Here is a 27103-nt window from a genome sequence, read left to right on the forward strand (position 1 = left end):
AGAGAGACAGCAGGAGGAGAGAGAGAGAGCAGGAGAGAGAGAGGGAGAGAGAGAGGGAGAGAGCGAGAGAGAGGAGAGAGAGAGAGACAGGAGGAGGAGAGAGAGAGAAAGAGAGAGAGAGGGAGAGAGAGAGAGAGAGAGAGAGAGAGAGAGAGAGAGACAGCAGGAGGAGAGAGAGAGCGAGACATAGAGAGAGAGAGAGAGAGACATAGAGAGAGAGAGACAATCAGGACTTGTAAGCATGGGAGTCACCAGCTGTGTTTCCAACTGCACCAAACCTAAGCATGTCAATAAAACCTGATGGTTGAAAAAAAAAGAAAAAAAAAGAAAACAAAAGAAAGAAAAGAAAACCAAAACAAACCAACAGCCTGGTGGTGGAATCTAAAGCTCAGCTTGGAAAAACCTCTCCAATACGACTCAGAGGTTTTGACTCTCATCAGGTGGTTTTCCCAGACGGATCCACATTGAGGAATATCGCTAACGTGTCGTGAACGTGACGTACGACGTCACGTGACCAGTTGACTGACCGGTGAAAATGGCGCGTTGCGATTGGACGGAGGAGGAGACGCAATATTTTCTCCAAAAACAGATCAAGCATTCCGGACAACACGGAGGTGCAAGATTCAAAGAAGAAATGTTGCTCCTCAAGGTGGCGTCTCACTGGAGCAGAGCTGACCAGGGCTGACCAGGGCTGACCAGGGCTGATGGTCTTCACCTGCAGACCACAACTCTACTTTGTGGAAACTTTAGAAATATTCCTCTTATTTGGTGAAAAACTGTCATGGAAACGCAGCTGGTGAAGAGGTTCAATGGCCTCCCCCTCCTCCTCCTCCTCCTCCTCCTCCTCCTCCTCCTCCTCCTCCTCCTCCTCCTCCTCCTCCCTGTCGTCCTGCCCCCCGCCCCCCCAGCTCACCTCCCCGCTGGGACTGGATCTCCTTCTTGGCCTGCTCCAGGATGCTCCTGATGGCGTCGTCTGACCCAGTTTCAGGAGTTCGGATGCGGGGAGTGATGCTCCCTGCCACAGAGGGGAAGAGAGAGGGGAGGAGGGGTGAGGAGGAGGGGTGAGAGAGTGGGATGGCTGATCAGAGAGCACTTCCAAAGGCTTTCGCTTCTGACTCTAAGATCAATGGTTGCCTTTGAGCGCGTGCTGTCTGAGGTTGCAGCATACGGGGAAGCTCGACGTTCAAACGCTGCGAATCTGGGGAGAAAACAAAGTTTGGAAGTAAAACAGCAACACACAAAAAAAAAGAGAAAACAAGGAGGAGGGAGAGGAGGAGCAGGAGCAAGAGGTCTGAGGTCAGACACCAGCAGCAGCGGCGAGGCTTCCTGCAGGGCGAGCCAGCAGGTGAGCAGCTGGAGGAGCTTCTGAGCAGGTCCTTCTACCTCCAGCAGGGGGCAGCGCTGCGCCCCTTCCTCCTCTCAACTCCACTTGGGACACAAAGACGGAAGCGGAACGCACAGCAGGACGCCCACTGCCCCCCCCCCCCCCCCCCCCCCCCAGCCTCACCTCTCTGGCGGACCTGGATGGTCCTCAGCGCCAGGATGTTCTGCTCATCCGACAGGAACTGCTTCATCTTGATGAAGGGCTCCTTGCCCTTGACCGTCAGCTTCCTCCAGGGTTTGGGCCGGGCCAGGATCTCGCTGACGGAGCCCTGCGACAGTCCCAGCACGTAGTGGCCGAACACCCGCTGCCCGATGTTGTGCTTCAGCAGCTGCTCCTTTACCTGGAAGGCGATCTCGGCCGTGTCCAGCTGGTCCTCGTCGCCCGCCGTGGAGCTGCCGCTCTCCGACTGCTCGCACTCGGGCCCCCCCGCCCCCGGCCCCGGCCCCGGCCCCGCCCCCATCAGGGCCACCTTGGCGGCGAAGAGCGCGGCGGGGAAGGCCAGGAGCCCCTCCTTCTTCACGTGCGGGGAGAGCAGCTGCTTGTGGAGGAGCTGCTCCACCGCCAGCCGCTCGCTGCAGCGAGGAGACGCAGAGAAGCAGCGAGGAGCCTCCGGGCCCGAGGGGGCGGAGCCGTCCGGGGCGGGCGGGCCCGGGCTGGGGGAGGCGTGGCTGTCCACCTGGGAGGAGGAGGAGTGGGAGGTGGGCGGCCCGGCATCGTCGCACTGCTCCTGGTCTGAAGGAGGGGGGGGGGAAGAGGAGCAGGAGGAAGAGGAGGAGGAGCCTCAGACTGAAGACTCGGCAGAATGAAATGTGATGATAAAATCTCCTCCTGAGCAGGAACCAGGAAGATGTTTTGTATTGTTTTAAAAGTATCGAGTTTCCCTGTGACCAAAAGAATTTTCAAATGATTTTATTTTTTTACTTCATTTGTACTTAAGATGAAACATTTTCATTCAAATATAATTTGTCATTTCTTTCCTCATGCATTTTATTATCATTTTTTTTTTTATATTTACTTTTTTATTGAATCCATATGTCAAATATCCATTATTACATTGGCTGGCACAGTTTTCAACCAATACCAGGAAAATAACATCCTCCACCATGGGAGAAATCAAAAACAAGAATTGCCAGGAATGCGGTAGAGCAAATATATGCAAACCCCCCCCCCCCCTCCCCCCGTTCCCCCGCTCACTCCAGTCCTTATCTCCACAATTTTCCACATGTTCCTTTACCCTTGTTGGAGTGAAAACCAAACAAAATAACACGTTAACATAGAAAACATCCTCCTGAAAGAAAATTCCTCAGAGTGGGATTAAATTAATTAACAAAGTATTTAAGTGTATTTATTTATTTGGTATTATTATTATTATTATTATTATTAATAAATAATAATAATAATAATAATAATAATAATAATAATAATAATGATAACGATAATAATAATAATAATAATGATAATAATAATAATAATGATAATAATAATAATAATAATAGTGATAATGATAATAATGATAATGATAATAATAATAATAATAATAATAATAATAATAATAATGATAATAATAATAATAATAATACAACACCCCCCAAAAAAGAAATAATTTAAACACAAACTGATATAAATTGTCTGAAATAAAATCAGCTCTAAACTAAATGATTCAAGTAGAAAAAACATTTCTACTAATATTGAACGAGTGTCAACATAAAAACAAACAAACAAACAAAGGAAGCCGTCGGGTCTCAACTCACCAACGCTGTGCAACAGTCGGACCTTCTCCACCAGGTACTGATGGGACGGCAGGAAGATCTCCTTATCCAGCAGCAGAGCCTTCGCAGAGTCCTGCACACACACACACACACACACACACACACACACACACACACACACACACACACACACACACACACACACACACACACACACAGTGAGCAGAGTGTTGAATCCATCAGCTGATTCTACAGCACAGCGACGTTCAGCAGACGAACCTGCGACGAGCCGCCGTTCACCGACGCCAACTTCATGACCTTCAGGATGCTGCACACACACACACACACACACACACACACACACACACACACACACACACACACACACACACACACACACACAGGGGGTCAGCTGGTGTGAGGTCAGGAGCTGTGAAGTGCCCTGCTGAGCTCGGGGTCACCTGAGTTCAGTCTTGATCTCCTCGTAGTCGCTCTGGTTCTGCAGTTTGGCCTCCAGCCTCTGAAACACAGCAGCAGCAGCAGCAGCAGTTTGCAGTTTGTTGCAAAATAAAAGCAGTTTGGAGATTTGCAGGTGATTGATTGGCGCGGAGACCATCAGCTGTGGTCAGAGGTGGTGCAGTGAGACGCCACCATGAGGAGGACGGAGGAACAACATTTCTTCTTTAAATCTGCACGTCCATGATGTCTGCTGTCCAGGTGCTGAGGACTAAATATTCCGTCTCCTCCTCTGTCCAATCAGAACCCTCCATTGCCACTGGTCAGTCACAAGCTTTCAGCCACATTGGAGGTTTTCCCTCTGAGCTTTGGTTTCCACCTCCAGGTTTTACGGCCATGTGAAGAAGCTCGAGATGTTGTGAGATGTTCCCGCTCACCTCCACCGCCTCGACCTTGGCGGCCAGCTGGCGCTCCAGCTCTAGGATCTGACTGGCCGAGGTCTCCTGGACGTCCTGCAGCGCCACCTGCAGGCGCTGGATCTTCTCCAGCAGCCGCAGGATCTCTCCGTCTTTGGCCAGCAGGGCGGCCTCCAGCTGCGAGGAGAGCGCCCCCTCCTCCTCCTTCTGAGGGCGGGGACAGTTGAGTCACATGATCTGCGGCGTCGGGTCACCCGGTGACCATGACGTGCCGTGATAAATCAGGACAGTTACCCTGCTGCTGCTGCTGCTGCTGCCCCCTGCAGGATGGGAGCCGTCAGCGCTGGCTAGCAGCTCCTTCAGCCTCTGCACCTCCTGCTGGGCCCGTTCAGCCCGCTGGCACACACACACACACACACACACACACACACACACACACACACACACACAGATGAGATGATGAACTCAGGTGCACATGGTGTAGGGGGCGGGGCTGGGGGCGGGGTCTCACCTGGTTCGCTTTGTCCAGGTTCATCATGATGCCGTCCATCTCCTCTGCCCTGGAAGAGACACACACACACACACACACACACACACACACACACACACACACACACACACACACACACACACACACACACACACACACACAGACACACACACACACGTCATGAATAACTGAACTTTGACCTGCTGAATTTGACTCCAACTCAACCACTGACTCATCAGGCAACGACCCCATTCAAAACTGACAGCTTGACCTCTGACCTGTGCGAGGCCCCGCCCACCTCACTCCGCCCCCTCCACCCCCAGCTGAGGTGTCTAATTTGAAGCCCCCTCACCCCCAAGCGGAACCCCCCCCTCTGTTTGAAGTTCTTCAGAAGGTAGCTGGAGTGGAATTAACCAGGATGCTGTGATTGATTTAAATTAGCACAGCAGCTTCTTCTTCTGTGCACTGACTGACTGACTGACTGACTGGCTGGCTGGCTGGCTGGTTGGCTGGTTGGCTGACTGGCTGAATGACTGACTGACTGACTGGTTGGCTGACTGACTGACTGACTGACTGACTGACTGACTGACTGGTTGGCTGACTGACTGACTGGTTGGTTGGCTGGCTGGCTGGCTGGCTGACTGACTGACTGACTGGCTGACTGACTGACTGGCACAACGCGGCAGTGCTTCCTTCTTACCGCGAGACGGAGGAAGAAGAAACAGGTTCAAAGAAACAAATGAGACTGTTTTTAATCCGCACGGAACCTCCGGCGCTTCAAGCCTGGCAGAGGAAGAAGAACCCGGGCAGCGTCCACTCACACTTCCTGATTGGCCGGTCATGTGACCTCGGGGTCCCGACGGTCGGGGGGAGTTTTTAGCGGATTAAGCATCTTGACACACACCCTCATGGTGGAAATGGACGGTGCTGCTCGGAGGGCTTCAGCTGAGCAACTCCTCCCCAAGCCTGCCAGTGTGTTTTCAGTGAGAGCGTCTATCCACATCCTTCATCGTGCCGCTGCCTCTGCTGCGGAAACGAGCCGCGACAAGCTGGAGTGTTTTCTGAAGCAATCTTTAAATGGAGCCATTCTTCTCCTGGCTGTCAGGGCCCCCTCTCCCTCTCCCTCTCTCTCTCTCTCTCTCCCTCTCTCTCTCTCTCTCTCTCTCCCTCCCTCTCTCTCTCTCTTTCTCCCTCTCCCTCCTTCTCTCTCTCTCCCTCTCTCTGTCTCTCCCTCTCTCTCTCTCTCTCTCCTGGCTGGCAGCAGGTAAGCGGAGGAACTACTTTCTCTCCGTATCACTCCTCCCAGGGCGGAGGTCTCGCTGTGGTGTCTCTGTACTGCTTCCAGTAGTGAAGCGCCACCTGGCTGCAGGAGGACACGCCCCCTCCTGCAGCGCCACAGGTCATGTGACTCTCACCTGTTGCTCATCTCCTGCTTGTATTTCCGTCGCAGGTCCAGCAGCTCAGCCTGGGCAGCGTTCAGCGCTGAGGAGACATCAAACACCTCCAATCAGCTCCAGGCACAGTGGCTCCGCCCTCAAACCCTCCTCCAGCAGCCTAGAGCTCCGCCTCCTTCTCATCAGGTAGACAGGTGTGTGTGTGTGAGTGTGAGATCTTACATGAATGCAGGACCTTGATCTTCCCCTCGGCCTCCGACCGTCTGCTGGTGACCTCGGCGCCCCCTAGCTCCTCACTGAGCACACACACACACACACACACACACACACACACACACACACACACACACACACACAGTAAAGATCTGCTGTACTTTACATCAAGAAGATCAACAAGTCTTCAGCCAGGTTCTGCTGGGTTCCACTGGATTCCACAGGGTTCTCACCCTGAGCTCTGGTCCAGGTGGCTCAGTTGTGGGGAGGCGGGGCCAGGGGCCGGCGTGCTGTTGGGGGTCATGGCGGCCTCCAGTGGGGCGGTGGCAGAGTCTGCACAGGAAGTGAGCAACTGTTTGTGCACCTGTCAGGGGTGTGTGTGTGTGTGTGTGTGTGTGTGTTCACTGGGGGGGGGGCCTCACCTGTCTCCTCCAGGTGTTTCCTCCAGTGGCGGCTGATCTCTCGGGCCAGAGCCTCGCCGTCCGGCGCCGAGCTCCGCAGCTGCTGCAGCCGAGCCTCCAGCGTGTGAGAGGCCTCCAGCACCGGCGCCGGGTCTGCACACACACACACACACACACACACACACACACACACACACACACACACACAGCACTTAGAGAGAAGAAAGAATGCGGTCGGTGGAGGAAACAAAAGGGCCCCGGTGTGACGCGGCTCCTCTGCAGGAGGAGGTGCAGCAGCAGGAGGAGGAGGAGGAGGAGGAGGAGGAGGTGAAAAAAGCGGCGGGGATTCTTTTAGCACAACAAGAGGAGCTGTTTTGCAATGCATGCGCAGGCGGCGCGGCGCCCCCATGGGGCCAACTAGGAGGCTGTTTCCCGGCTAACAAGTCTCCTCTGGATCATTTGATCATTTAAATTATTATGCCAGGAATCCTCGGGAGGCCGCGCGGCGCTCCGACATCACACACGGAGGTTTTTTCATCTTCTTTTCTTTCTTCCCCTCCCCAAAAGTTCAACAGAGCCGCCGCTGCTGCTGCTGCTGCTGCCGCTGCTGTGTACCTGCTGCTCGAGGAGGAGGAGGAGGAGGAGGAGGTGACTTCTAGTGCGGTTCACACAGAGAGGCTCAGGGGAGATGCTGCACGCGCACGCAGCCCTAAAAAAGAAGTCTCAAAGAGCAGGAAAATCGCTGCTTTGCTGCACAAACTTTTTGTGGGCAGCTTTCATCGCCTCCTCCTCCTCCTCCTCCCCCCCCTGCTCCTCAGCCACTGCACTCACACTGGAGCAGCCGCAGCGGCAATAGACCTTTCAACTTCCTGCCAGCGCGGCCGCGGATAAACGCTCATCAGAGCAACGCAACAAAAAAAATACAAAAAAAAAAAAAAAAAAACCCTCACTGCGACTGCGGCAATTTGTTGAAATCGTGGCGGCCGGTTGCAGTTCGCCGCCTTTTACATCACACACACACACACACAGACACACACACACACACACACACACACACACACACACACACACACACACACACACAAACTTTCCCCCCACTCCTTCTTTAAGGAGCGGTCTAATTGATGGCGCTGTTCCTCCGCGGACCGTTTACAGGCAGCCGCCGGTTGTTGCAGCGGCTGTTGCGCAGATGTTGCGTCAGTCACCGGGGACGTCGCCGCTAAGAGCCGCGCAGCTCCGAGGACAAACAGGGACTCCATCGACCCACAACTCGCTCACACCGGCGGCCGCATTAGCGGCTAACTCGCTGCCACGCCTCCCGTCATCAGCCAGTCGCCCCCTGCAGCGGGATTCCGACGCCAGGGGGCGCAGTGGTTGTATTCTAAAAACTGGATACCGGACTGGCGATGGGGTGACGTGCCGAGTTTTTTTTTCTTTCTCCAGTGGCCACTTGAGGTACTGCATAAAAAAAAAAAAAAAGTCCCGTGGGCTCTAAAATAATTTTGCCCGCAGACTGTAAAATAAAACAATGGCCTCTAAAACAGCTGACAGGCGATGCGTCCTGATGTTTCGTGGCAGTTACAGCAGCAGGGTGTGTGGAGTGCGCAGGCTCTGTTTGCCCTCTAACGCAGAGTCCCAAAAACTTTGTTGGCGTAATTTGCATATTTGGATATTTCCAAATACGCAGATTCGATTTCCACGATGGGTTTGCGAGGACTCGCTTATAAAATCTGTGTTAGCCGACGGCTAATCTGCCGGACGCAGCGGCAGCAAGAGATTGGCTCAAAGAAGACCCCTGCTCAAGGACGGAAGGAAAAGGGCTCTGGTGGTGTTAAAGCTGAAGTCGCTGTCACTCAGGGAAGAGGGCGCCGCTGTCTTGGATTATTCACAGTCACAACAACAACAACAACAACAAGCGCCACACGCAGGAAAAAAGCCCCAGAAAAGAGTTTTGTATTGCCTCAGCTCGTTGTGATTGGCTGACGCCTAACGATGCGCCAGGTGCGTCACAGAGGCGTCACAGAGGCATGACAGGAAGTGCTTCATGCTTCTTCGGGACAAATCCTGTGGAACCATGGCTGAAACTCTGCCCCTGAGTGGCTGGCTGCAGTACTGCAGCTAAAACACAGTTTTACTAAAGGTCTCTGTCGCTGAGCTCACAGCCAGTTTGATGAATGATGTTCCACCGCAGAACAAAGGAACCACCACCAACCATCAGACATGAGAGGGACCATCATTAGACCCTCCCCCTCTCCGTGTTAGCCAATGGGAGGAGTCAAAGATGACGTTAGTGTTTCTGTCGGGATTGAGTAAAAACACCTGCGGTTCTGTAAACACCATTTGACTGATTGATGATTGATTGGCTGTCACGATGACATCATCAGCTAGCTAGTGGTTGTTGGGCGGTTCCACACCAGTGGAGTCATGTGATGGGGCAGGAAAAGGGGAGGAGCTAATTGGGACTTTTTCTAAACTGTATCTTGAGCTTTTCTTCGGTGCTGATGCCAGGTTTCATCAGCTGGACGCTGCTGCTGCTGCCCCCTCCTGGCCATTGTGCTTTAACTGCTGTTGCAAGTCTCAAACAGGGTGTGCGTGAGGTTGTGTGCGTGTGTGTGTGGGCGGACGGGCAGGTGTGTCTGGGCGGTCCGTCTTGGCCCTGTCAGCGATACAGCATCATTAGGCGGCGTGGGCACAGCAGGGGGCAGCACTGCGTCTCCCCGGGGCTGCGTGTAATTACGCTCTGACATAATTAACCCAGCGAGCCCATTAGGCCGCCGTCGCCGGCTGAAGAGGAACAAAAAAAAAAGAAAAAAAGAAAAGAGCCGTAATTATTTGTTGTGCGCATGTTAATGAGGCCAGCTGCGTTTCCCATCATACAACAGCAGCAACAAATTAATTTACAAGGCTGCGCCGCCGCTCCAAGGTTCCTTCCTCCTCGTGCAAAACAGTCCTGTGTGTGTGTGTGTGTGTGTGTGTGTGTGTGTTTTCTCCCCACTCTCTGACTGAGTGGACTTCAAGGTCCGTAAACAGGCTGCTGCAACAAACAGCAAGCCCGTCGTCATGTTGCAGCGGCGCCCCAGCCAGCCGCCAGAGCCTCACCTTCAAGCACGCTGCCGCCGCCGCCGCCGCTAAGTGATGGAAGGTGTCGACTTCCTCTCTCTCTCTCACCCTCCCCTCTCTCTCTCCTTCTCTCCCTCTCACCCCCTCCCGCCGCATGTCAAGGATGGCCTCTGATTGCGGTAAAACACGAATTGTGTGCAACAAATTCATAAACACCACTTCTTCTTTTTCTTCTTCTTCTTCTTCTTCTTCTTCTTCTTCTTCTTCGGTGCTTTTTGTGTGTCTCGCCTTCGCTGCATTTTGATATTCACACGGCGGCGGCGCCGAGCCGAGCAGCGTTTCACCTTGATGTAGACGGAAATAAAAAATAAATAAATAAATAAAAAAAAAATACTTTGCAGCAAATAAAGAGAAAGTTGTTGTGGAGGAGAGAGAGAGAAGAGAGAGTGAAGAGAGTGGAAAACAAACCTGAAAGAGAAAGTTAACCTTTGTGTGTGTGTGTGTGTGTGTGTGTGTGTGTGCGTGTGTGCGCCGCCTCCATCACATCAACATCTCCTGCACGTCACTGACTCACTGTTTCTCTCCTGTTTATCAAACATGTGAAAAAAATCACAATTAATTAACCTCAAAACTTTTTTATTTATCGTCTCTGAAACGTGTAAGTGCCACCACACACACACACACACACACACACACACACACACACTGACAGAGCAGGGTGGTCCCGGTGGGTCTGGCTCCACAGGGAGCTCTTGGAGAGGCCGGCTCCCTCCGTTATGAACATTATGCATTATTAAGCACCTCAAACATCTCCTGGGCCTTTGTTTATTACTGCTCTTATTAATCACTGGTGCATCATCTGGCCCCGCCCACTTAGCTCTCAGCTCCCATCAGCCCTTCAGGCTTCTGTCAGATTGACAGGAATCACACTGGACGTGTGTGTGTGTGTGTGTGTGTGTGTGTGTGTGTGTGTGTGTGTGTGTGTGTGTGTGTGTGTGTGTTGATGACCTTGTTACCATCGTCAACCTCATGTGTACCTGCTTGTGTCTGAACCCTGATGCTGCTACCCCCCCCCCACTCCCCGCCTGCAGTACCTGCGGTCACCACTAGTGTACGCTGCTCACTGAAGTTTACACACACACACACACACACACACACACACAGTTGCTCAGAGGGGTGTATTCAGATCAGACTCTCACACTCTCAGCGAGCTCCTGCTCAGATGAAAGCCGCCGTGTTCTAACGGAGAGCAGGATCCTCAGGGAGTGTGTGCGTGTGTGTGTGTGCGTGTGTGTGTGTGTGCGTGTGTGTGTGTGTGTGAGAGAGAGAGAGAGGGAGAGAGAGAGAGAGAGAGAGAGAGAGAGGAGGGAGGGAGGGAGGAGGCGACGAAGAGCAAACACCTGGAGCGTCAGTCTGGGGCTACGCCCCCGGCGACACAGCCTCACAGACGCCGCCGTTCAAACGCCACCTCGCAGCTCAGTGTGGCAGAGGGGGAGTGGGGAGGGGGGAGGGGGGGGATCGGAGGAGGAGGCGGGGGAGGGGGAGGAGGAGGGGGAGGGGGGGAGCACTGAGGCCGGGTGTTTTGGGGCGTTCAGCGTTGGCGAGGTGTTTGTGTGCGCTGATCAAAACACAGCGGAGGTGATCCAAACACTGCTGGGGAGGCAGCTAACAGGCCGCTTTCAAGCCATAGACGGGGGGGCGGGGGGGCGGGGGGAGGGGGGGGGGGGGAGTGTCACGGAAAAATCAAAATATAGAAAGCTAATGAAACGCTCCGCCGCCGCATCCCGCTCCGCTGGGGGGGGCGAGGGGTAAACACAAGGCTTCAATCAGCAGGAACTTTGCTTTCTCCTGCTCCCACTTTCACAGCAGTGGAGCGCAGTTAGCATCGCCAAGCTAATGCTGCTAATGGCGACGCTAACCGCGCTGCGCACACACCTGGTGAACACACCTGGTGAACACACAGGTAGCCCCCCCCCCTCCCCAACCACCAGGGCCCAGTTCCGAACCAAGACCAAGGTCACAGTGAGGGTCAGAGGAAGGGGGCGGAGCCACACACCACCAGGCCCCTCCCAGTCACACTGACAGAGACTCTGTTATCACTGAAGGTTTCTGCTGTGTGCGATGGTGGAGGTCAGTGTGTGTGTGTGTGTGTGTGTGTGTGTGTGTGTGTGTGTGGGACCTCTGATGCTGGTTGAAGATGTAAACTCGCTCTGATGTCTGAGCTTCTCGCCGGCGTCTCCTGCAACAGGGTGCAACACGCCGCGCACACGCACACACACAACAATGGCAGCCCCACCCCTCCCCCACTCATGCCCCCTGTTGGCCTCATCAGGCAGACAGCCGGGGTTTTAATTGGCCCTCCACAATCAGCCGCCGCCGCCGCCGCCTGTCGAGGACGCTCGCTGCTCCGCCAGGCGACACTTGAGAGGCGGTGGCGGCTTAGAAGTGGCCTCATGCCAACACCAGGCGGAGAGCCGAGACGCTGCTGCTGCTGCTGCTGCTGCTGCTTCTGCTGCGCGGGATACTCACCTGGCGCCTCGATCAGCTGCTTGTAGACTCCCAGGAAGGCCGACTCCGCCTCCTTACTGCGCTTACTCAGAGCCAGCACCTGCAGAGGAGGAGAAGCAGAGGACCAGAGCCCAGTCAGTCAGGATGGATGGATGGATGGATGGATGGAAGGGGAGGCGGGGCTTCAGCCCACCTCCCAGCGCCTGACTAATTACGGGCGGCCGTGCTGAGACGAGACGGCGGTGAACTCCACTTCCTGTCTGGCTGGCAGGCGGCGACACGCGGCGAGGAAACATTTGGCCCCGCTGGCCGTGCGGGGGCGGCGGCCTCCCTCGCACTGGGGGTGGGCGTGAACTAATTAACAATTCATTAGGAGGGACACCGAGAGCAGAGCGCCCCCAGCTGGCACCCACTGAGAGCGCACCTGCACCACCGACAGGAAGTCAGAGGACACTCTGCACGCCTGCTTCCTGTTTCTGTGGCAGGAAATCAGGTCACTCTCACACTAACACACACACACACACACACACACACACACACACACACACACACACACTCAGGGCTGCTGGGGGCGGAGCTATTATGGAGGCGGGGCTGTACTGGAGGAGGTGAGAGGAAAACACAGAGAGCCTCTGATTTACTGGAAACAATCATTGTTTTCCCCAGTGGGGGGGGGGCGAGAGGAGGCATCACACACACACACACACACACACACACACACACACACACACACACACACACACACACGCACACACACACGCGCACACACACACACACACTCTGAGGAGTTCATGGAAGATGGAAAAGCTGAAGTCTGATCAATACAGATGCAATAGTGAGCAGCATTACCCCAGTGTAGCCCCGCCCCCAACACACACACACACACACACACACACACACACACACACACACACACACCATCCCACTCTTCCCATCCACATCCCTCCTAGGATGTGACATCATCCAGAATCTTCCGCAGCTTCTGCTGCTCTGTGTTGTGACTTCCTGGTTGGTTCCACAGCAGTGGCCCTCTGAGGGGGCGTGTCCTTGCGGTCCCTACATCACCCTCTAAGCAGGAACAGGGAGATTAGCTCCACAGTCACTCCATTAACCTGCCTGCGGACGCCAGCAGACACATCAATCACACACACACACACACACACACACAGCCTATGACACAGTGTAGGTGTGCTGTATAATGTGCTGTGATGGAGGAACCTATAGGGGCAGGGCCTCCGCTGGCATGTGGGGGCGGAGTTACACCTCCTTGGACGATCCAATCAGCTGCTTGTGTCTCACAAGGATGCAGCTGCTGAGGTAACAACTGCAGAGTGACGCCTCCAGGGGGAGCTAGAGGCAAGCGGTGTGTGTGTGTGTGGGGGGGGGGGGGGCACTGGGTGTGCAGAGTGAGCGAGTGGTGAGGCAGTGACGGCAACACAAAGAAGTAATTACCAGCTACACACTCGCCAATTAGCACTAACACAACTGCTGATTAAGCAATTACCACTGCTGACCCCCCCTCTCCTCCCCCCAGGAGGTCAGGTGTGTGTGTGTGTGTGTGGGGGGGGGGGGTGATGATGGTGATGGTGATGATGATGATGATGATGATGGTGATGGTGATGATGATGATGATGATGATGATAGTGATGATGGTGATGGTGATGATGGTGATGATGATGATGATGGTGATGGTGATGATGATGATGGTGATGATGGTGATGGTGATGATGATGATGATGGTGATGATGGTGATGATGGTGATGTGATGATGGTGATGATGATGGTGATGGTGATGATGTGATGATGGTGATGATGATGGTGATGGTGATGATGTGATGATGGTGATGATGATGATGATGATGGTGATGGTGATGATGGTGATGATGATGGTGATGATGGTGATGGTGGTGATGGTGATGATGGTGATGATGATGATGATGGTGATGATGGTGATGATGGTGATGGTGATGATGATGGCGATGATGGTGATGATGGTGATGATGATGGTGATGGTGATGATGGTGATGATGATGGTGATGATGATGATAGTGATGATGATGGTGATGGTGATGATGATGGTGATGATGATGATGATGGTGATGATGGTGATGATGATGGTGATGGTGATGGTGATGGTGATGATGATGATGATGGTGATGATGGTGATGGTGATGATGGTGATGATGATGATGATGGTGATGGTGATGATGGTGATGATGATGGTGATGATGATGATGATGGTGTCTGGATGCTCACAGGGTGCCACCTGAGGTCATGTTTTTCATCAAGCACTACAGGAAGTCCAGCCCACCGGCTGCCTGGACTCCTCTCATTGGATCCAGGCAGTAACTCCACCCACTGCTACTAGTCAAGACCCCAATGGTCATGTGACTGATGGAGGGCAGGAAGGAAGAAAACCAAGAAGAAGAAGAAAACCAAGCACAATTGTCCACAAGCCGTCATCCAATGCAGACCAGCAGGGGGGGCTCCACACCCGCTCTACTTCCTGCTTCCTGTTTCCCCTCTTCCTGTTAGACGTGCAGACTGATCCACCACTGTGCTTGTGTTGAGGTGGTGTGTTCATGGAGGGACTGATAGGTGGGCGGAGCAAACACTGCTGCAGTGTGGACGCTCACACACACACACACACACACACACACACACACACACACACACACACGCACACACGTGCGTGCTCAAACTGAGGCTGACACACTTGTCATGTTGCATCGCTTCAGACGCCGGCTCGCTGTGTTTGAGGGGAGATTTAATCACGGCGACATGGCCGCAGCAGCACGGCGGCGGCGGCGGCGGCTGGCCTGCGAGATGAGCAGTCAGACGCTGACACACATCTCGCCGCCGCGTCGCTTCACATCAGCAGCGGCTGTCAGTCAGAGCGCAGCCACGCACACACACTCACACACACACCAGGAGCCGCGCTGACCAGGGAGGCTCCGGGCTCTCAGGGCTATCGCTGCGCTAAGATGCTGCTGTTGTTTGTCAATGCTAACCAACATGCTAGTGTTGCACATGTAGAGTTGAATCGCCATTTTCCATGTTAGCATATTAGCCCAGACAGGCTAGCAGAGGCGACTGACGTGTCTTGTGTACTTGTCGCAGCCATGGATGTATTAGAAGAACGATTTCCCCCAGTGGCCACTTGAGGTACTGCAGCAACAAAAAAATTCATCACCACAATACAAAAATAAAGGCCTTTAAACCGGCTGACAGGACGACCTTTGACCTGGAACGTGATTCATAGCAAATCTTTCTATTGTAGATTTTTCACTTCTGGTCTTTTAGTCGTTTAAAAAATGATAAAGGCCAGCAAACCATCAGCAAACCATCAGCAAACCATCAGAGATTATTCCCAGCGTGACGTCACCACGCTGCTGCTGTGTCTCAGCTCCATCTGATTGGCTGACGTGTCTGGCAGTGACGTTCTCCAGGATCCTTGTGATTGGCCAAATGGATCATGTGACTTCCAGAGGCATGATGGAAAGTGGCTCTACTGCACATGCTCAATGGGCCCGTTGATGAGGAAGTCAGAAACTATGTGGGCGTCTGCGCTGCTGGCTGAGCAGCTACACTGAAATGAATGGAAGCCATCCTGGAGTCTGGGGGTGTGGTTTTAAACTTGATAGAACTTCCTGTCCTGTAGGCTGCTAACTTCCTGTCTGCTAACTTCCTGTCCTGAGCTTCTGGCCGTCACCACACCACTACATGCCAAGAATTAGCGTGTGTTTGGTTGTTGTTGTGGTGATTGTGTAGTCAGTCCCCACCCACACTCACCCACCCAATCATAGGCCAGGTACACCCGTCAGTCAGGCTGGTTCAGCCCCCCCTGATGGCCAGCATCAGAAGAGAGGAGAAGAGCTATGCCGCAGCCAGCCACTAGGGGGCATCCAAGAGTCACCTGATTTCATCTCCAATCCTGGCAGACAAACTCGTTTTTTTTTAGGTTCACAGCAACAGAGTCTGACCAATCACAAGCTGCTCTCCATGAAGGTGGTTCAACAAACCCCTCCCCCTCCCACAGCGCCCTCCTCCACGCCAACAGCTCAAAGTCGGAGAAAAGTCACCCCCTCAAACCCCCCCACCGAGTGGTTCTGGGGTTCAAAGAGCCGCTGAGAGGCGGAGACTCCCCCACCCATCCATCACCATCAGAGTGGGCGGAGCCTGCAAGCTTTCTGGGTTATAAAAATAAAAAAATAAAGCGCAGCGGCACCACCCCCTCCCCCGACAGACTGGGATTCACGGCTGAGTGGGCGGAGCCTGGCAGAGCTCTGGTGGACACATGTTGCTACAGCAGCCAAGGTGAGACGGCATGACATGGAGAGAGAGAGAGAGAGAGAGAGAGAGAGAGCGAGAGAGAGACAGAGGGAGAGAGAGAGAGCGAGAGGGAGAGAGAGAGAGAGAGAGCGAGAGAGAGACAGAGGGAGAGAGAGAGAGAAAGAGAGAGAGGGAGAGAGAGGGAGAGAGAGAGAGAGAGAGACAGAGGGAGAGAGAGAGAGCGAGAGAGAGAGAGCGAGAGACAGAGGGAGAGAGAGAGAGCGAGAGGGAGAGAGAGAGAGAGAAAGAGCGAGAGAGAGAGCGAGAGACAGAGAGAGAGAGAGCGAGGGAGAGCGAGAGAGCAAGAGGGAGAGAGAGCGAGAGAGAGAGTGAAGGAGAGAGAGAGAGAAAGAAAGAGAGAGAGCGAGAGAGAGAGACAGAGAGAGAGAGCTCCAGTGTGATGGATGGCGTGGTGCCCCCCCCCTCGCAGGAGGCTGGTGACTTTCCAGCGAGCCAATTATCATTGTGGAATGCATAATAGGCTAATTAATTACAGGTGTCAGCGCCGCCTTTGTTTGGGCGGCCAGGAACATCAGAGCGCCGCCCGCCACCGCCGCCAGCAGAGGGAGGCAGATTCAAGTCAAGATGGATACACAGCGCAGAAATGAGCTCTGTGATTGGCCTGTGAGTCTACTGATGACTCCTCCCCCTGATGACTCCTCCCCCGATCTACTAATGACTCCTCCCCCAGATCTACTGATGACTCCTCCCCCAGATCTCCTGATGACTCCTCCACCAGATCTACTGATGACTCCTCCCCCTGATCTAATAATGACTCCTCCCCCAGATCTACTGATGACTCCTCCCCCTGATCTACTAATGACTCCTCCCCCAGATCTACTGATGACTCCTCCCCCAGATCTCCTAATGACTCCTCCCCCAGATCTACTGATGACTCCTCCCCCTGATGACTCCTCCCCCAGATCTCCTGATGACTCCTCCCCCAGATCTACTGATGACTCTTCCCCCAGATCTACTGATGACTCTTCCCCCAGATCTACTGATGACTCCTCCCCTGATCTCCTGATGACTCCTCCCCCTGATCTCCTGATGACTCCTCCCCCTGATCTCCTGATGACTCCTTCCCCAGATCTACTGATGACTCCTCCCCTAGATCTACTGATGACTCCTCCCCCCATGACTCCTCCCCCAGATCTCCTGATGACTCCTCCCCCTGATCTACTGATGACTCCTCCCCCATGACTCCTCCCCCAGATCTACTGATGACTCCTCCCCCAGATCTCCTGATGACTCCTCCCCCTGGATCCACACTGGCCTAGTTGGCTGTGTCAGTGTGGGTGTGTCCTATGGGCTATTTTCTCGGTCCGGCCCGCAGTCGTTATTAATTTGTAATAACCTTTAAGGCTTTTTGATGTCATGTGATACATATTTCTTCAGACTTCAATCCCGGCTGGAAGACACGCGGCTATAATAAGGAGCAGGTGGACGGCTGGCTCCGCCCACCAGCCACAGCCGCTCATCCCAGACGAGCCAATCAGAAGCCTCGCCCAGAATTCAACGGCGAGTTCGAGAATCCAGAAGTTGTCGTTCCAGTTGTGGAACTTATTTCTCAACTTTTAAAACACACCAATCCTCCACCAATCACAGGCTCTGCACTAAAGCCCAGCTTCTGCGAGGTTGAAGGCAGCAGAGACTGACAGCACGTCAGCTGAAGATCCTGGCAGCTCCAGCAGGAGCGCAGGAACACTGCAGGTCTCACAGGGTCTCACAGGGGGCGCTGCAGAGCTGCCGAGCTGCAGAGCTGCAACTCTGCAGCTCTGCAGCTCGGCAGCGCCCGCCTCCCTCCCTGCTATTTTAGGCTCCACCTCATTAGAGCACTGGCTGTGAGAGGAGACAGGAGACGGAGACGAGGGGAAACTGTCCAGAACACACAGCAGCGGTGGCCACAGGGGGCGCCACACCACCTCACCTGCAGGACAGGAGCACGTAGCACCAGCAGAGGAGTGTGTGTGTGAGAGAGAGTGTGTGTGAGTGTGTGTGTGTGCGTGTGAGTGTGTGTTAATCTGGTTAGGGAGCAGCAGCACTCTGTCCTTCAACCGAACCCACAGCCGGGTCTCCAGATGAGCTGCAATAAAACAAGAACATCACCGCATCCCAGCGGCACCTTCGGCCGTCCTTCACACGTCTGCCAGGAGGGGACACACACACACACACACACACACACACACACACACACACACACACACACACACACACACACTATTAATGTCCTCCTGCTGGGCAATTTACATCTGTTGGTCTCAAAGACGTCAAATGAATGAGAGAAGAACCAGAGGAACACACACACACACACACACACACACACACACACACACACACACACACACCAGTGATCTCTCCTCTAGTGATGATGTCACACTGACACCAGGTGACTCGCCAGGTGGAACTCAAGCTTCCTTCTTTTGAAAACTCTGAAACTTTTCTTCTGCTTTCTGTGTTCCTGCGAGAGCCCCCCCCCCCCCCCCCCGCCCCGCCCCCGCCCCTTCCCCCCCGGCAGCGACACGGTCAGCGGGCTGTCCCCTCACTCCGGCTGCGGGCCCCCAGTTCTCCCAGTAGGTCCGCCGAGAGCCAATTACTGGGACTGGAGGAGGAACCTCACAGTTCCTTAATCAGCGCGCTTTGCTTCCTCCGGCCGCTGCTGCCGCCGCCGCCGCTGTCAGATGAAACAGGAAGTCCTGCGGCGGGACTTTAAAACATACATGTGTTTGGCTCGGGTCTGCTTGGTGAGTCACCGGAGTGGAAAAACAAGACATAGGAGGCTTCAAAGTGGAAAGGAAATATATAAAATAACATTAGAAAGACACGTCTTGATGCGCGGCGCCACTTTAAGGCCAAGCCAGTTGACTCCTCCCCGCTGCCGCCGCCGCCGCACGCTTTAACACAGCCGCATGTTAATTAGCATTGTGGTTAATCCCATATTAGCGGCGGCGACTGTCAGGTCAGATTACGGCGGTGCCGCGTGAACGCCGCAGCCGCTGCCGCCGCTACCGCTGTGACATTTGGAGCTGCTAGCTCTGACGCTAAGTGCTCCCCAGGTACTAATTGGCCTACTTTGCCGGCTCTTTCTTTGAATCGCCACTTTTCTTTATCATCGGGGATATTAGCGGTGACAAGCGTCAGCAACATCCACAGGCTGGGCGGCGGCGGGACGGCGGCGAGCAGCGGCGCCTCGCGCCAGGCGTGTAATAACGCAGCGTCGTCTCCCTTCCTGGGATATTAAACACAACGTGGGAGAAGAATAAAAGTTCAAACAGTTTGCCGGCAGCGGCGGCGGCGCCGGTGTAACTTTTCACCCGCCTGCATTATTTAAGACGGCCTCCATCACTTTATCAATCCATCGATCTCCCGGCAAGAAAAGATGAAAATGGAAAAATAATGAGGCAGATGAACGCGGTGTAAAGAACATCAATGTGCAGAAAAAATGTAATTATCTTGGCAGGGAAGAGGAGGGGAAAGTGTGTCGGCTGTTGCTTTCTAAAACACAGAAACGGGGGGGAAGAGGGGAAAAAAGGAGCGCTTAATATTTTTCTCCCTCTCTCTGCATATTTTAATTAGCAGATCAATCATGGCGGCGGCGGCGGCGGCCGACGAGGGAAAAATTGCAAGTCTAAATGAAAAACAATAGATTTGCTTTAAAGTCGGAGGCTCCTTTTGAAGTCTAAATTAAAATTTCAGGTGCCTTTACAAGAGGCTGCTGCTGCTGCTGCTGCTGCTGCTACTGCTGCTGCTGCTGCAGAGTTATGATATTTAATTAGCCTGTTTAGATTTGGCTGGAATTAAACTTCACAGCCGAGGATGATGGGAGATGAAGGTGTTCCCGAGGGGGAGGGGCTCCTCTTCTTCTTCTGCTGCTGCTGCTGCTGCCGCCACCGACCCAGTCCCCACACACACGCGCGCGCACACACACACACACACATGCTGTGTGTGTGTGTGTGTGTGTGTGTGTGTGCGTGCTGATGTTTATTCCTCTTGGCGTGCCCTCACCGCTGCTCGGCCGCAGATTTCGCACATTTTTATTGGTTAATTTGACTGTGATCTGGCCGGCGGCTGAGCACCATGCCAGCCGCCGCCTGTAGGGGGCAGACTGCTACTATCTGGGAGTTCCTGTAACACACTGGAGGCTGGCGAGAGACGGCGCCGTCTCTCCAGGTGACGACGGCGCTTCAGACCCGGCCCCGGCGTACGACCAGTCAGACGGCCAACACACACACACACACACACACACACACACACACACACACACACACACACACTCCTCAAACACGGCTAACATTTGCAGAGCGGTGGCGCTCAGCCGTGACGTCTTGGGGCGATGAGGTTTGTGCTGTCAGGACGGCAGGAATTAAAGCTGGCAGCGCCGAGCAGAATGTGCTGAAAGTCATCAATTCCACATGGCTGCAGAGCCAAGTGCCTATTTATAACATCACACACACACACACACACACACACACACACACACACACACACACACACACACACACCCGTCTTTACCTGGTGTGAACATCCCGGCTCTAAACACGCATCCGTAATGATGAAAACACCCAACTGGGACGATCCGACAGGGCATCAGTCAGCACACACACACACACACACACACACACACACACACACACACACACACACAGGGAGGCTGATGGAGGTGTGAGGTGTCTGACAGGAGCTCAGCAGTGTCACATTAATCCAACAGCAGCGTTGCGTTGTTGTTGTTGTGGTTTCTTCTCACAAGCGTGCCAACAAAAATCACCCAGGTTCAACCATCAGAGTCCATGTAGACAACTGCTACACGCACACACACACACACACACACACACACACGCGGTGGATTCCACGCCCCGTCAACATGGAGCTGCTGAGGACCTCCAGAATCTCAGGCTGGAACCTGGAGACCACAGAAGGCTTCTGGTTCTGGTTCTGGTTTTGACCTGATAGAACCAGAACCACAGGCCCAGAGACAACAGAGACAGGAAGTCAACCAGTTAGTGATCTCATTTTCATCAGTTTCCATTTGGCTCACTGTCACGGCCGCGGCAGCCACTTGGAGCTGGTTGAAGTTAGCATTAGCATTAGCATTGAATCCAGTGTACAAAGCGCGACAACAGACTCCACCCTCCATTTAATGAGTGACCGAGGAACTGGGTCTCAAACCAGCGACCCTCCCATTCATGCAGTGCTGAACCGAACTTTAGCTTTAGCTTCAGTTGTAGCTTTAGCTTCAGTTGTAGCTTCATCTTCAGCGTCAGACTTTGTTTTCTTTCTCAATCTGAACTCTTTTTACATCATGCACACTTGAATATGGAGACGGAGGAAACACTTTGAACGTCTGAGTGTCTGCTCGCCGCCGCCACCACCGTTAGCACCCACCGCTCGCACCGCCAGCACCGTCAGGGGCCAGCCGGTACTCGCCGCCACGCGCGGCTGCTCCGCACCTGAGCAGGAGCAGCTGGACGATGAAGATCCGTCTCCGCTGGGCTGGAGAAGCTGCTGCGGTTCCACGCGGCCCTCAGACGATTAGGCAGGAGAAGCTTTACGAGCGGCACACTCTGCCAGCCAATGGGGGAGCGGCGCTCACCGCCAGCGCCGCCCGGAGCGCCGGCTCGTGCGGAAAGGTAATTACGGAGCGGCTCATAATGACACGGAGGAAGCTTGCGTCATAACACCCACAGCCTTTTATCGCGGCGGCGGCGTAATTAATTATGGTCCTTTTACTCTTTGATTCATTCCCTCCATTCATAACATATTCATACATTCAAGAGAAATTATCATTTCCTCCAGGAATTAATCAGAGCCCGGGAAGAAGAGGAGCTCGTCTGCACCAGCCAGCCATCAAAGGCCGCCTCCTCTACCTCGCTGCTGTCCGGGGCCGAGGCCGAGGCATCGTGGGTAAAGTCTGCACACCTGTGAACTCCTGACTCCACCCGACACAGCGCCACCCACAGGTGAGCACCGGCAGCGCTGCGGCGGCTCTCCAACCAGCAGAGACGACGACGACGACGACGACAACAACAACAACAACAACAACAACAACAACAACGACGACGACGAGATGGAAACATTGTCTCCCTCCCCACTCCATGACTTCCTGTCCTCGGGGGAACCAATGGCACACTTAGACTCCCAAACAGGTGTCGGCCCCTCCCCCTCCCCCCCGGCCGCCACCTCCTCCTCCTCCCACTCGCCGCTCTAATGGTTGTTTGATGTTTGCGGCGTGCGCACCTGATAATGAGGCCCAATAACGATGCGGCGCGAGCTGCAGGGGTTAATGGTGTGGAACCGGCGGAGCCGCTAATTACACCTTTCCCACATTCATCAGCTCCTCCATCTGCAGGAGGCTCCTCGCCACCGCCGCCAAACCACGGCGACGCCCATTAACGCCGTGGAGAAACCTGGTGGTAATAATTAGCGACTGAAGAGCCAAGAGCTGCGCCCTGGTCCTCAGAACCACTGCTTCCTCAGAACCACTGCTTCCTCCTGAACGGTTCTTCTTGAGAGGTTCTTTTCGTGAGGTTCCTCCTGAAAGGTTCCTCCTGAAAGGTTCCTCCTGAACGGTTCCTCCAGGGGTTCAGAGGTGGAACCAAGGTGTAAATTGCGTTGCGCCGTCGTGGTGGTGACAGCGGCCAAGAGCGGGCAGAAGCCCCGCCCCTCCCCCCTCCAGCGGCTGATTCGAGGAAGAACCGTCTCAGCGCCGGCCTCACCTCGGGGGCCGGCGCCGAGACGGGCGCCGTCCCGGCCGTCGGGCCGTAAATTTTTATTAAAATTACCTTCATTACGGGAGAGTGTTCATTATAAAACCAAAGCGGCGGCGCTCTCCAGGGCCGGCGGATTAATAAGGACAGCGGCGGTGTATTTTAAGCCGTAAACTCGGCTCCTCACTGTCCTTAATCTCCTTCTACTTCACACGGCCAAATTAACACCTCTCCTCGGCTCTGACGGGACCTCATTAGCAAACTTCCAGGGAAGAAGAAGAGAAGAGGGGAGAGAGAGAGAGAGCGACGGCAGAAGAGAAGAAGAGAAGGGAGGAGGGGGAGGAGGGGGGGAGGGAGGCGACCAATGACAGTCACCAGCTCTGGGATTAACCCCTTCCCCTCCTCCGCCGCGGAAAAAAGGAAAAAGTAGGTCGGCAACGTGTTTCTAATCAGTCGCCTGGTTTCGCCGTAATTAGGAGGCGAGATTGGACGAGAGAAGAGGGGGGGGGGGGGGCGGAGTGGGAGGGGCCGCGGCCAAATGAAACAGAAAAGAAAGAGAACCTGTCATGTCGCACAACACTTCAAAGTAGCAGCGACTCCTTCAGAAGTGGCACCACCAGGGTCCACACGGGCACACACACACACACACACACACACACACACACACACACACACACACACACACACACACACACACACACACACACGCCGCAGGACAAACTATCTGCTACAGGGGGCGCCGCTCCGGCCCCAGCAGCTCCCTCAGCCTCCACCACCACTGAGTGAAGTTCTCACAGCTCCAGCAGGAACCCAGCAGGAACCTCCAGCAGGAACCCAGCAGGAACCCAGCAGAAACTCCATCAGGCCTGATCACCATCATCAATACGTCGACCATCATCTTCATCTTCATCTTCAGATGTTTCATTTCACTGTCAAATATTGGTGGGTGCTAAAGTTTTCTCTTCTTTTCTGAATGGCTTCACTTGCACTACAACATGATATCATCATTTTAAGATTGACAATATTATTGTTTATTGCGATTAGTTCTGGGACAATATGATAATGAGCTGGAGAAACAGGAGAACCCACAGAGCAACCTGCAGTGAGGCGTGCAGGAATGTGGAGAACTCACAGGGGAACCTGAAGATCTTCCAGAGGAACCTGGAGAACCCCCAGTGGAACCTCCTCCAGTGTGGGTTGGAGGAACCTGGAGAACCGCCAGAGGAACCTGGGGAACCCCCAGAGGAACCTCCTCCAGTGTGGGTTGGAGGAACCTGGAGAACCGCCAGAGGAACCTGGGGAACCCCCAGAGGAAGCCTCCTCAGTGTGGTGTGGAGGAACCTGGAGAACGGCCAGGGCAACCTGGAGAACCCCCAGAGGAAGCTCCTCAGTGTGTTGTGGAGGAACCTGGAGAACGGCCAGAGGAACCTGGAGAACCCAGGGGAACCTGGGGAACCCCCAGAGGAAGCTCCTCAGTGTGGTGTGGAGGAACCTGGAGAACGGCCAGGGGAACCTGGAGAACCCAGGGGAACCTGGGGAACCCCCAGAGGAAGCTCCTCAGTGGGCTGCAGCCAGGCGGAGAGAGAGAGAAGCTCTCCTGGCTCATTATCAGCCGTCTATGTTCTCTGCTGCCAGCGTCTCCAGACTCCCGGCCGTCAGACTTCACTGCTGCTCAAATTAATCCTCTGGGTTCTCCTGCACAATAAAGACTCGCAAGTTCCCTTCTGATATCTGCTGCGACTTTACAGCGACCATAATTAAATTAGTTCACAGGGAGGAGGGCGGAGAATGCCGCCGCCGCCACAGCCGCTACCACACCCGCCCACTCGCTGGGCCAGAGTCAGTTACAGTCAGTTGAAGAGAGTCAGCCAATCAGGGCCGAGCTCTCGTTCTGAAGCTTCTCAGGTTCTCGCAGAACAAATGTGATTTATGACCTTGGTCTAATGGCCGGGGCGGAGGCGGGCCGGGTGTCAGGTGACAGCTTCTCACCGCGGCCACGTCAGAGGGGGGCACCGTCGCAACAGGAAGTGAGGGCTTGTCTCAGAAAACACGAGAAGGCAGATATCTGATCATCTCATCTGATCGACCCACGCAGCAGGTCAGTCTGCAGCGGCTCGGCCCCGCCCACCAGGGTGGCTGGGGAGGTGCGGGGGGGGGGCGTCGGCACACTCACTCATCAATCAGGGGTAGAAGAGGAGGTCATGTGACTCACTCACCTGGGCCTGGAAGCTCTTGAGGACGGGCGCCACCATCTCCCGCACCTCCTGCAGAAGAAGACAGCAGGAGTTAGAGGAAGGCCGCTGCAGCCCTTCTGATTGGACGAGGCGCCGGCGAGGAGAGAGGAAGGCCGGGAGAAGCCGCCACCTCGAGAGGAGAGCCTGGAGGTTCTGGAGCTACGCTGCAGCGCCACCCAGGGCGCGTTGAAAGATATTTGTTGAGGAGTCCGGCACATTAATCCACGTCTTGGTCACAGACTTCTCAGCATCGAGCAGCGTAGCCTGTTAGCACGTTAGCGCAGGATGCTTCTAACGCATGACCAATAAAAAAACTAATCGGCTGTACACTGACAGTCAGCTCAGTGATAATAATTAATAATCTCTTTGTAAAAGAGAGATGATTGGTTGTGGTGACTGCTCTGCAATCATTAATGGCTGCTCCCAGCTGCTAGCTGCTAGCTGCTAGCTGCTGGCTGAAGCTGGCTAACTCCAGCTTGAAGCACAAACTATTTTATTCTGCTCAAGCTTGGGAAATGTTCCCAGAATAAACGATGCAGTTTTATCTGACTGCGTGGAGCTGCTTGGCCTGCAGGGGGCCTCAGAGAGCTCAGCTGACGGCGCTGCCTGCAGTTTTCACATTCCGCCTCACAAATTCTGGCTTCACCTCACAGAAATATAACTATTACTAACAACTGTTCTGTTGCCCCGCCCACCCCCACCCTGCTGGCCAGTTGTTGATACTGCAGCCAAGCCAGTGCTCAGGGAGGAGGCGTGGCCTTGCTGTGATTGGAGGGTGAGAAGAAGAAGAAGAAGAAGAAGAAGAAGAAGAAGAAGCTCCACCTCTGGGACATTTCTCCTGAAGTCTCTGCTCAGCTCCACCAGGTGTTTGTGGGAGTGCTCGCTCTCCTCCTGTCGGCCCGCCAGCGCCGCCGCCACCGAGTTCAGCTCCCTCTGAAACACACACACACACACACACACACACACACACATACACAGTGAGAGAGTGACAGAGTGAGGGAGAGAGAGTGAGGGAGGCTCCCAGCCTACCAGGAGAGCTGAAGCCTGGACCACATAAATAAAAACACACTGCTGAATATTCAGAGCGTCATCCTTCATGATGTGGCGGCGGCTCGGACTCACGGCTCCGCCCACTGCCGCCGCCGCATAAATAATTAAGGCAAAAAAAGCAGTGCGATGGCTGCAGTAGCAGCAGACGGCCTTTTAGATAATCACTATCTGAGATAATCAATACGCCTGGAACAGCCGGCGAGGGGGGGGCAGAGGAGGGGGTCACATGTTGAGCCCTGGCAGAAAGGGGGGGACGCTGGGGGGAGGGGGGGGGTGTTCTTCTTCTCTGCTTTTAAATGAGGCTGTTTTTTCCTGCCAGATAAACACACACACACACACACGCATGCACAGAGGGCAGGTCGGGTCCAACCCCTCCCCCTTCCCCCCACTACCCCCCGCCCCCCCCCTCCACGTCCCACATGACCGGATCAATATATGGATCAACAGATTTCTGATAGATGCGGCCGTCGCTGCTCTATTAACGAGGCTCCGCCCACCCTCCAGCCCCCCCCCTGCCCCCCCCACTGCATATCTGACCCAGCACGTGCCTGTCGCACCGACCCAGCGCCTCCACCTGATTGGTGGGAGGGGCTGCGGCAGCTCCAGTTTCCTCTGCAGGATTCACACGCGACACGGCAAATTAAACCCACGCTGCTTTAATTAATCTGCAGACGGACCAAGGAAGTTTAATCAGAACCAGCGAGAGGTCGGAGCCAGGAGGGGAGCGGGCCAGGCCTGGACCGGGACCGGGC

The 27103-nt window shown here is 54.4% G+C and overlaps 1 protein-coding gene across 6 annotated transcripts in view; it reads right to left on the bottom strand.

Moving 5' to 3' along the window:
• cux2b (cut-like homeobox 2b) overlaps positions 1-27103 on the bottom strand; it is a 59589-nt gene that overhangs the window by 6344 nt on the left and 26142 nt on the right. For 3 of the 6 annotated variants that reach the window (XM_076023038.1, XM_076023034.1, XM_076023039.1), the window contains exons 2-16: positions 26124-26234; positions 25284-25331; positions 12053-12131; positions 6485-6616; positions 6296-6395; positions 6072-6145; positions 5871-5937; positions 4477-4525; positions 4260-4361; positions 3987-4172; positions 3555-3613; positions 3373-3421; positions 3136-3226; positions 1508-2116; positions 914-1015 (exon numbers count right to left, since the gene is read on the bottom strand). In XM_076023038.1, coding sequence (XP_075879153.1) covers positions 914-1015; positions 1508-2116; positions 3136-3226; positions 3373-3421; positions 3555-3613; positions 3987-4172; positions 4260-4361; positions 4477-4525; positions 5871-5937; positions 6072-6145; positions 6296-6395; positions 6485-6616; positions 12053-12131; positions 25284-25319 — 1735 coding nt within the window. In that variant the 5' untranslated portion in view covers positions 25320-25331; positions 26124-26234. Of the gene's footprint in view, positions 1-913; positions 1016-1507; positions 2117-3135; positions 3227-3372; positions 3422-3554; positions 3614-3986; positions 4173-4259; positions 4362-4476; positions 4526-5870; positions 5938-6071; positions 6146-6295; positions 6396-6467; positions 6617-12052; positions 12132-25283; positions 25332-26123; positions 26235-27103 lie in introns of all 6 variants that reach the window. The other 3 variants (XM_076023037.1, XM_076023036.1, XM_076023040.1) reach the window with 3 other exon arrangements.

This window comes from Nelusetta ayraudi, unplaced genomic scaffold (assembly GCF_046127955.1).
Source record: "Nelusetta ayraudi isolate G7.1 ecotype Tasmania unplaced genomic scaffold, CSIRO-AGI_Nayr_v1 ptg000014l, whole genome shotgun sequence".
Classification (NCBI taxonomy): Eukaryota; Metazoa; Chordata; class Actinopteri; order Tetraodontiformes; family Monacanthidae; genus Nelusetta; species Nelusetta ayraudi.